Source organism: Etheostoma cragini, chromosome 17, assembly GCF_013103735.1.
Source record: "Etheostoma cragini isolate CJK2018 chromosome 17, CSU_Ecrag_1.0, whole genome shotgun sequence".
NCBI classification, from domain to species: domain Eukaryota; kingdom Metazoa; phylum Chordata; class Actinopteri; order Perciformes; family Percidae; genus Etheostoma; species Etheostoma cragini.
This window is the reverse complement of record NC_048423.1, coordinates 3,362,911-3,374,000: the sequence shown is the minus strand read 5'-3', so window position 1 is coordinate 3,374,000 and position 11,090 is coordinate 3,362,911. Positions and strand designations below refer to the sequence as shown.

The following is an 11,090-nucleotide window of genomic DNA, read 5'->3' as shown; positions in this document are numbered from 1 at the left end:
CTCTCTGTCTGTGTATTATTAGTTGATGCTTTGTATCGGAGCACATATCCAGAGTACCTCCAGTACATCTATCTAGTTGCCCCGGTCTCCCTCATGCTCCTCAATCCCATCGGCTTCGCTCTTTGCGAGGTGCAGAAGTGGAAGCAGGCCAGCCATTCACACAGCACACTTGGCATCCTGGGAGTTGTAGTCCTACAGGTATTGTATATCCGGGTTTTTGAGAATAACAAACCATAGCATGTGTACAACACCTTTAAACCCTTTAGAGGCTGTAATAATGTTTTCTTGGTTTGACGAACGTAACACTTGAAGTTATTTTATTTAACCATTGTTCTGTCACCTTACAGGTGTTGAAGAACCCAATAGTCTTCATGGTGATAGTAGGAATCATCTCCCACTTTGCCCTGGGCCAGCAGATCCCTGCTGTGCTATCACAGTTCATAGATGGCTTGGCTAACTCTTTTGGAGGGGCAGCATTGTTTTACCTCGGCCTCACTATGGTAGTTTTCTTTCTGTTTTGTTCAGTCTTGTTTTAACCTTTTACTGTACATTTAGATTAATCATATTTCATTTTGATTGACCACAGAATTCAGTTTTTAGCTAAGTATAATGTATTGTTTGAGCCATGTGTAAACAGTAAGGATGTAGTAAGAGTTAAATAACCTCTGTTTCTGTGGCAGGTCGGCCAGCTTAGAAAACTAACCAGAGACACTGGAGTTGCCTTGATTCTCCTCATCACAGCCAAACTGTAAGCAAACCGGGATGCTGTGTGATAAAATGTAGGGGTGGCCTTACTTGCAGCATACTGTATATTAGGGCTGCACAATGTAGTTTTTTTTTTTTTTAATCATCATTGCGAAATCAACTGGCACAATAAAACTGTGTGAAATATCGTAAAATACGCTCAGAGTTAAAAAAAACTTTCCTTAATTTTTTAATTGGTGCCTTTTATATTCAATTCAATGTTCAGCTTATTCAATTAAAGAAAATTGGAAATGATTTATTTTCATTGTTTTAAATTCATCAAGCAATTTGTTGTTTTTTTGCAGAAGACTGAAAGCAGCAGAAATGCAAAATTGGTACACTTTAATATCTGTTTATTGCAAGTAATATCCTTATCGCAATATTCAACAACATTCTTGCATATTGCATATTTTCCTCATATTTGGCAACCCTACTATATATAACTAAATATTTATTTGAAATAGTAACCATAGATTTTTTAAACCTCCTCCATGACACGTAGTCAACAATAGCAGAAAATTATAAGCTTCTCAAAGGAAGTATTTTTGGCATGGCTGTATTAAGGATTGCATACATCCCTGTGTTATCTTCATTAACTAGGACTGTAGGAACTGGTCTTCAATTAAGTTTGATGGATTCTGTCTCTCTACCTCCTCTCTCCAGCCTGGTGATGCCGCTGGTCTGTAAAGACATGGTGGATCTTCTTGATGTTGGAGTGAACAGCACGAGTGCTAACCACACTAGCTTGTCTAACTTTGCTTTCCTATATGGAGTCTTTCCAACCGCACCTAGTGTGGCCATCTATGCTGCACACTACAACATCGAACTAGAGGTGGTAAGTACCATTGATGTAGTATTCCTACTAGTTTATACAATACTGAAGCACCAATACAATATTTAAAACTATATAATAAAATAGAAGAGGTTAAGAGCCAATTCAAGCACTCTTTGTGTAATGCACACTTAAAAACATAGTTTTAAGCTTTGAAGCATGGCTGGAAGCGTTTTGACTTAGAAACAAGACATCGTCATGGTGTGGCAGATACCTATCTCCTGGTCAGGTCACGTGAATCAGTATAAGCCATTAAAAGAACACTGTCACATATAAACACGCCAAGAAAATTAAAATGATTTGCTAGTAGTCTGCTATTTAACGGCTTCAACTTAGTCTACAATACTCAGTATTCATTCCCCATGCCAGGACACCGCCCAGTCACATTCTTCTGCTCCAGTTACATGTAATTGTAAATGAATAAGATTTTGTGGCATTTTCCCATTGGAAAAATAAGCACTGTCAACATGGGCTTCAGAACCCTTTTAATAATTAAGAGTTTTTAAGTTTGGAAATTGTGTAGTAGAAACACAAGATAGCTTTGTTTGCTAAGTGCCAACTAATATTTGTGTTTACCTAAAGGCCCGTCAAAATCAGTGTTGCACTTTTCATAAATATTTACCACCAGCATCAATTCCAAGTATTCCTATTGGCTTGAAATTTTACACCTCTATTCACATGGACTGGGGTAGATGCTCCACATTCATGCGCCATCTTAAAATATGTTAGCCTATAAGGGACACATAGGGTATGCTGCTCCGCCTTTTGCGTTTTCGCTGTCACATGATAAACTCAGGCTGCTAATCGGCTAATGGGCATCGTCGCTTCCCGGCCATTGCCAGTTTGAAGAAGGAAACATGGAGGATCACTCGTGTTCAAAATCCAAATTTCACCAACAGAAGTCTTTTTCTTAACTGTAATACGTACTTGGAACTGTGTGGTGCAAGAGAGTTGATTACAACATATTATCTCAGATCTAGATGGGAGAATAACTACACATTGGTCCTTTAACCGTATTAGCGATATTTAAATGTATATTATTAGAATTTATATAGTCATTAGTTTCATCTGGAAAAGGTGGAAGAGAAGAAAATATCTTGATTTCTTTGAATTAAAAAGCACCAGATACGGCTTTGAATCTTCTGAAGGTCATTGAATCTATTTTAGTGGGTGTTGTTTTTACTTTGTCCTCTCTTCAGGTAACATCGGGTATGGTAATCAGTACGTTTCTGTCTGCACCGATCATGTATGTATCGGCCTGGTTATTGACAATCCCTCTAATGGACCCGACCCCCCTGGTGAAAGAACTTGAAAACGTTAGCTTCAACATCAGCATTGTCAGCCTCGTAGCACTGGTAAGTATGTGTGCAGGCATATCTTGGAGAATATGATTAAGAATGAAAACAACAAGAACTATTTTTCAGACTTCATTAGGTTAGGTAACATGTAAGCAGCAATTAGAGTAAAGGGCAACAAGTTGTTACTGGTGTGTGTGGGTCACATGATAAATAATTCAACACTGATTTCCCAAATTCAGAAATACAAATTGTATGATCATGTGTCTGTGTCTTCTCTCAGGTATGGACTATAGTGGTGATGTTGCTAAGCAGGAAATTTAAGAAACTACCTCACCTTTTTGCCTTAAACCTTTTCCTGGCTCAGGTCAGTCACAACTCGAGTGATCTAAAGCTTAAAACATCTTATTGATTGTGAGTGTTGTAGAGCATGTTCATCTCTGTTCATTTAAATGTTTATTGTTTATTTAATGTTTTTTACAATGGCTCCTGATATTCACTTTCCTATTCTACCTGAACCTACTTTACTCTAGTTTTTAGTGTGTGTCAGTATGATCTTGTGGAACTTCTTGGTGAAACAAGAGGATAATCTGCTCAGCAAGATTCTCACCTTCACTCTGCTCTATGGGTCTCTGTACAGCACCTACATTTGGACAGGTAAGTGTGTGCATTTGTGAGCTGTAAAGAACACAATTCATCCATCAATTTGACTACATTTACATTGGACTCAATACTAAAATTACAATCACACTGGTGCTTGCATGAAAGTGTTTTGTCCTGTGTTTTTTTTTCTTCCTAGGATTAATCCCTCTCTGTCTGGCTCTGACTAACAGAAATGATCTGCTGAGACTCAGACCAGGAATATTCATGATTTTGGGTTGGGGGTAGGTCAGCACACCCAAACACCTCAAGAATTTCTTTGAAAACATTTTTGAAGTTACTGTGCAAAGCAACAGGTCTGCATCCAAAATCAATTTAAAAAATTGACTTTGCCACAGTTAAATTACTAGACTGGTATTGCATATATTAACACATGCATAAAAACGTGTGTGTGTATGCTCGTGTGTGTGTGTGTGTGTGTGTGCGTGTGCTCGTGTGCGTGCGCTCATGAAGGGTTCCCTTCCTGATGGTTGGAGGTCTTCTGATATCAGGAGAAAGGACTGATACTATAGACTCTGCCTTCTTCTATGGTAGAGCTCAGGTCAGAAAAACATCAGCTGCTATTCTATTCATTTAGTCGTTAGATTTACATTATGTATTTTTGACTGGCTTCTCTTTATTCTGCTCTGCTCGAGTCTGTTTAGCTTCCATTTAAATCTGTCAAGGAGATCTCTACTTTTACTTATAATTAGGAATGTTATATAAATCAAATGTAAAACTCAAATCAAGTAGTTCAGTAAGTTGCATTCATACTCTGTTCTCTCTTCCTCCAGATAATCAGCACAGCAGTGGTGCTTGCAGTCTGCCTGGTGCTTGGTGCAATATCTCTGATGGGCCTCAGCCAGGGGGACAGGGAGCAGAGCGGCTATCAGGCCCTGAACAGAGCTGCAGTAACAGGCATTAATGATGAGCTGAGGGCCCCTTGTGGCCTGGAGGATTCACGACAACAGTCACAGCCGCAGATGGCAAATTCCCCTGCCTGCAGCATCAACTCAGGTAGCACTAATCTGAGTTGATACAGATGAAATCCCAATAATATTTGCCTGAAAACAACAATCTGGACTGATTGTAAGCCAACTTTATTAAAATAGTGACAGGGTTTCACTAGAGAAATATAAGCACAGTTGAAATGAGGTCTTAACCTAAACCATAAACTATACTAACCATCTGATGTACATATAATTATTTGTACTGTCTTTGTTGTGTTGCCAGATCTCCACAGTTTCTCTCCTCTCCAGCCCATACCTGACATGATCGCCTCTACGCAAAGGGAGCACACAAACAGCACAAGTAACAAACACAAATTTAATAATTTAATTTTCCAAAGTTGTGACATTTTGTTTGCATGACCTGTTGGTAGCAGTATCCTACATTCCATTCAGTAATGTTTCTAAATCAAGCCAAGCTAACACAGAAACCAAAGCAAGACACCAGCAATAGTTTGTATAATAAAAAGAAAATTGAGATTCATTTTACAGTCTTAAATTAGAATTGGCATCCTCGCCTTTGTTAGTGTGAGCACTGGGATGTTAAGGCATTTACTTCTAGCAAAAAAAATCTCCAATCACCCTGGAATTTTTTGAAAGTTATTTTCCTTTTTCTCTCCAGGCCACATAGGGACGCTGTGTGATGGGCAGCAGGGGTCTTCCTCCACTGAGCAGCCGCTGAACCTGCCGCCACCTGGGCTTCATACCACTGATGATACACAGACAGTCCGACATGTTCTTCTCTGTCTGCTTCTCTTTATCAGCTTGCTAGCGGTGAGGATAACCGTGTGTGCGAGCGAGCGTCCGTCCAGTTAGCAGGAAGTACAAAAGCAGTCAGACAAATTCACAAATGGGGCCTGTTCTGGTCTTGTATTTAAATCTGATCTAAATGATAAGCTCTACCTTTGTTTTTCACCTTTCTGTAAGATTTGTCTCCAATTGTGTCTGGAGTCTTTGTCGTATTTTGCCCTTTATACTTGCGACATACATTTTCAATTGGAGCTAGGCCTGCAGTCCAGTCTAGTACCCGCACATGTGTAGAATGTGACTTAGCCTTGTCTTGCTGAAAATAGAAAGGACATTCCTGAAAATTACTTTGCTTGGATGGCAGCATATGTTGTTCCAAAACCTGTATGTACCTTTCAGCATTAATGGTGCCTTCACATTTGCAAGTTACCCATGCCATGAGCACTAACACAACCCCATACATCACAGATGATGCCTTTGGAACTTAGCGCTGATACAAATCTGGATGGTCCTCTTCCTCTTTGGCCTGGAGGATTTGACCTGATCGCACCCCAGCACACTTTTCCACTTTACATCAGTCCATCTCAGATTGGCTTGGGTGCGGAGAAACCGGCGCATTTCTGAGTGTTGTTGATACATGGCTTTTGCTTTGCATGGTACAGTTTTAACTTTAAGCAGCTCACATGGTAATATCCTTTAAATAAGGATGTTGGGTTTTTATGCAGTGCCACCTGAAGGATCACAGGTCACAGCCACTCAATGTTTGCTTTTCGCCTTGTCGGTTACATGCAGACATTTCTCCAGATTCTGTAAATCTTTTGATAATATTATTGACTGTAGATGAAGAAATCCCTAAATTATTTGCATTATACGCTGAGAAACATTCTAAAACTCTTGCACTATTTGTTCATGCAGTTGTTCTGGAGCTCACCCCATCATTGGTCGTGAACAACTGGGACTTTTGTGATGCTCCTTTTATACCCAGTCATGACCAATTAACCTGTTTACCTGTGGAGTGGTCCAGACATTCCTCAACTTTCCCGATCTTTTGTTGCCCCTGTCCCAGCTTTTTTTGGAACGTGTTGCAGGCATCAAATCTAAAATGAGGGAATATTTACAAGTCATTGTATTCTGATTTGTGTTAAATTTTACACAACGTCCCAACTTTGGACAAACATTGCAATTGGGGTTTGTATGACAAAAACACTGTCACGCCACTGACAGAATATGATAAGATCCAAAACCCACGTTTCACTCATTGGTTTCTGTGACAAGAGAATACTTTGAATGCGTAGCTAGCATATGTATTTCCACTTACACGTCATATAACCCACGCTTGGTCGTCTCCTATTGCGTCATAACTGGGTGCATAGCTGTGCCGTCTGAGACACGTCAAGTGGCAGCCCGCCTGTTTGTCGCTCTGAGAGACTGTTTGAGTGAGTGAGTTTATAGACATTGGCATCACTCTTATGAATTAAGCACTCAGTTTAAATTCATATATTGCGCTTTTTGCATTCCAATCTTAATGTGTCCTGAGAGTTTTTTCACCTGTACTTAGTGCTGTCCACTTGTGATCTGATCACGCAGGACGGATGTTAATGCCAGGGGAAAATTGGGTCATAGACACTATCCAGATACTGGAAGCACGTTAATGCTGATGGAGGGACAGTGTGTTTTTGGAGTTATAAAGTACTTGTATTTGTTTAGTTCATACAAGTCAGCTAGATAAAAAGTAAATATGATAAGCTGAGCTCAGTACTGTTAAGATAAATGATTGGTGAATGTCTCTGTATGTCCATGTATGAACAGAACCTGTCCAGCTGTCTGTGGTGGCTATTCAACAAAGATCCTGGAAGACTTTACCTCGAACTACAGTTCTTCTGTGCCGTGGCAAACTATGGACAGGTACCACTGAGTGTAGTGTGTGCGTTAAATGTGTAAAGATGAACCGTTACAAGTGCAGAAATAATATGTCTGGGCTGCGCAATATACCGATATTATATCAATATTGTAATTTGAGACTAGATATTGTCTCAGATTTTGGATATTGTAATATGGCAAGTGTTGTTCTTTCCTGGTTTTAAAGGCTGCATTAGAGGAAAGTGATGACATTGTTTCTGAACTCACCACACTGTTCTAGATGTTCTTTTATTTGCTTGTACGCACTTAGTCATTAAATCAACATTTCTGATGATTATTCATCAAACATGACATGATATAAATAACATTTGTTAAAGCACCAGTTGTCAACCCTACAATATATTATATTGTTATTCGGTTAAGGATATTTTGATATTTAATTTTCTCCAAATCAGCCATCCCTGAGTAACAGTAACTGTTATTTTTCTGTTTCTTTGTCCCAGGGTTTCCTGTCCTTTGGGATCTTTGGTCTGGACAGACACCTCATCATCCTGCCCTTCAAGAAGAGGTGAGGGAGTCTTCAGCAGATAATCTATTTCATTCATAATGTTTTGTAGATCTATTTGAGATCAGAGGAGAAACACTGAACTAGAACAATGTGTCTGTGTCAGGTTGCTGGGGCTGTGGCAGGGCAGGGACGGTGAGGATTTGAGTCCCTCCAGTGTACCAGAGGAGGTCAGACTCACCTGTACCCAGTTTGTCCGCTACCACAAAGACCAGTGTGTACAAGACATAGTGCACACTCGCAGGTACGAGTACGGGTTTGTGTGTCTTCTGTGTTATACAATACGTTTTGTCTTCTCTTTGGAAAGCACATTTAAATATTTGCTCAACATGAAATTCCTTCTTTCTGTACATCTTCTGCTTGTTGTTTTATTTTCCTGTTAAAGGGCAGCTGAGTTATATAACTGTGAGAAAGAAGATTTTTATTCCAGCTTTGATTTTGTTCTCTTTTGGATCTGAGCTGCTTGGATGTGTGCTGCCAGATGAATTCTGTTAATTTCCCGATTATTACTGTTGTGTTTTTATTTTATTTCCTTTTGATTTTTCTCTGCATCCTCTGCATGATTTCTATTGGCTGATTTGTTTTGCTGTAGTAACGTATGTTTTGCCTTGCACAATGGTTTGCAGTACATGCTTAATTTTGCAGATATATCAATATTTTCAAGAAGCATTAGCTGTGACAGCTGTTACTGCCACACAACTCTAGAAATAGCAATAGTCTAATGCTCAAGAACAGAAAATAGCTAAATTAGCTATTAACTATTTTTTTGTTTCCCTTGTTTACTTTTTAGCAGTAAGCAATGTGAATCGTTAAAATGTTTTAATTGTTGAACATATCATTTCTACAAACTAGAAAACGTTGTTTCTGGATGCTGTTGATCTTGGGTGCTTTTCCTTTATTCTAACACATTCAATTATTTCCACTATTTTCTTATTCTTCTTTCTTATCTTTATTAATTCTTGTCCTTTACTTTCTTCCACTCATATTTCATTCATTTCTCCCTGCTGCCCTTTGCCTGCCATTTTTCCCTTTTCTTTCTTCTCATACCAAAGTGGCTCAGGAGAGAGTGTGAGCGCTTCAACAGGTGAATCCTTCCTCTGATAATGACAGGTTTGGAAGAGAAGGAGGACTACAGGAGGAGAATGGCGCCTTGAGACATTCCCCCTCCCATCAGCCCCAGTACCTACACCTGCATCAGGATCTTCAGGAGCAACTAAACTACGAGCCGCAGAATCTGCACCAGATTGATTTAGCTGAATCCTGCGGCCAGTGTTTGCCTCCATCTCCACCTCGGCTTGAGCCAGAGAATAAAAACCCAGCACATATTTCCAACTCTGATATTCCAGAGGAGCAGCTTCCCCAGCTCCGGTCTAACCGAGCTCATGACCCAGCTAATCCCCATCACCTACACCAGCATGGTCTTGCTTCAAGTCCACCTCATCTCCGTCCACATCCCCAGTCCCGTCATGATAATGTGTTTCGGGGCAGTGACTTGGTGGACTGGCTGGTTAAGCGAGGCCTGTGTGCAGGGCGAGCCGAGGCCCGATTGTACGGCGTTCGACTTCAGCAGGGAGGAATGTTAGCTCACCTGACGGGCCAGCAATGCTTCAGGGATGAACCCTCCCTGGTGTACCACTTCACACAAGAGAGAGAGGGGGAGAGGGGAGGGATGTTCCCACATCATATGAGAGGAAGTGAGTAGATAGGTGGAGGAAGTGGTATATTTAAAGGTGTGTTTGCTTTGATTGACAGATTGCTCAGGCTATTTACGGTGGTTGCCGCCTGCTTGTCCACATTGACTTCACCCTGTCGCCAAAATTAAAAGAATCTGGTTCCAGAGGCTTCATGTGCCATTCGTTGAAGAAGAAATGAAAAAATGAAGGTAATAATGACTGCTAACATGAAGGCCATTATACACATGTAAGAACATGGTGATGCTTGATGCTAAGGCAACATTGTGATTAAAAGTTTAAAGTCCTAGTGCTAAGTAACTTTTTGATATTAATGAACGTCTGTTACTTTCCAGCCATTGCCAAATGAGTTGCTAGAAAGCTGATCACAAAGCTAACCAGCTCCACAAAACACTCTCTATATCTCAGTTTGACTATGTTCAGAAGATTATGGCGTACGTTGATTTTCTAGCACATAAGCTTCAGTAAAGATAACTACTTGTGCTGTCAGTCAATTGTGTTGTTAACAGCGTTAACACAAACCGATTTTAACAGCGTCAATTTAAACGTCAACTGGTAATGTTAGAAAAACACCACACCGGATCTAGCTAGACCAGAAACACAACAGACACGCCGCACACAGTTGTTTGGGCTTGCAAGCCGGCCAAAGAGTAGTATTGTTACGTTTTTAGTAGATGGCGAGCGTGAGACGCTGAAATGGATGCCAATAAGATTCTGAACGGAAAGTTTTCTATTTAAAAGTTGGCAAATGTTTCATTGACGAGACCAAAGTGATCTGTGTGTTTTGTCGTTGGGAACTGAGCTTTCATCGCAGCACGTCCATTCTGAAATACCACTTGATGGCCAAGCACACAGCTGGATGGACAGTATTATATTGTGTGAGAGATTATTGGCTCCAAGTAAGAATGATACGTGTGAAATTGAACACTACAGGAGGCTTTGTGACAATGTTTTTTACAGTTAAGATTTGCACAGAGCGAGCCGATCCACTTTTCCATGTTGATAAGAGCATTAAAATGAGAAGAAATAATGGGACAAAAAGAAATCAAGGCACATTTAGAATAGACAAAAATGTGTGATTAATCGCAATTAAATATTTGAATCGTTTGACCGCACTAATAATTACCTCTTCTGAAGAGTCCATTGTGTATTTTGAATCCTCTGTGTTGTCTTCGGATATTAATAACTGCATGGAGCAGGGGTGAAGGCGTGTGCATGATCACGGAAGGCTTGTATCATGTGGGCGCACCGACAGTGTTGCCATTACTTAGAATTCCTCATGGGGGCAGCGGAAACTACGCACTACAGCTTCATGTCAATCAATGCCAATTTGAACAAACTGAGACTGGGAAAGCAATGATTGGGGTTGTGGACCGTTGAGAAAGAATAAGATGAGGAAACGAGTGCTCCCTGCTGTGGACTTCTCCTGGTTCCGGACCATGTCTTCTTGCCTTATTTTCATTTTCTTTTTCTTTTTTTTAACTTTTTGGTTAAAATATTGTCGACTGCTCTCAACTGAGGTTACTTTGCTTAGCTTTTTCGATTTTAGTCATCTTTTTTTCTTTCTTTTTTTACTGGATTCCTTCGTGCCAGTGAAATTTACATTTCCAATGTCTAAAGGACCGGTTGCCATCCATCAGCCTGTAATCATATTTTTCATGTGGCATTTGCTTGCAAGTGGTGAGCAGACCAATACAACTTATTGCCAAT

At 40.1% G+C, this 11,090-nt stretch overlaps 1 protein-coding gene across 2 annotated transcripts in view; it reads left to right on the top strand.

The window, feature by feature from the left end:
• Positions 1-9,766, top strand: part of gpr155b (G protein-coupled receptor 155b) — a 12,374-nt gene extending 2,608 nt beyond the window's left edge. Inside the window, exons 5-20 of one of the 2 annotated variants that reach the window (XM_034897848.1) lie at positions 23-198; positions 348-500; positions 681-748; positions 1,408-1,579; positions 2,776-2,931; positions 3,155-3,238; positions 3,405-3,528; positions 3,671-3,755; positions 3,985-4,072; positions 4,305-4,527; positions 4,744-4,821; positions 5,140-5,291; positions 7,074-7,169; positions 7,628-7,692; positions 7,796-7,933; positions 8,800-9,766. In XM_034897848.1, coding sequence (XP_034753739.1) covers positions 23-198; positions 348-500; positions 681-748; positions 1,408-1,579; positions 2,776-2,931; positions 3,155-3,238; positions 3,405-3,528; positions 3,671-3,755; positions 3,985-4,072; positions 4,305-4,527; positions 4,744-4,821; positions 5,140-5,291; positions 7,074-7,169; positions 7,628-7,692; positions 7,796-7,933; positions 8,800-9,391 — 2,450 coding nt within the window. In that variant the 3' untranslated portion in view covers positions 9,392-9,766. Of the gene's footprint in view, positions 1-22; positions 199-347; positions 501-680; positions 749-1,407; positions 1,580-2,775; positions 2,932-3,154; positions 3,239-3,404; positions 3,529-3,670; positions 3,756-3,984; positions 4,073-4,304; positions 4,528-4,743; positions 4,822-5,139; positions 5,292-7,073; positions 7,170-7,627; positions 7,693-7,795; positions 7,934-8,741 lie in introns of both variants that reach the window. The other variant, XM_034897850.1, reaches the window with a different exon arrangement.
• Positions 9,767-11,090: the final 1,324 nt, after the last annotated feature.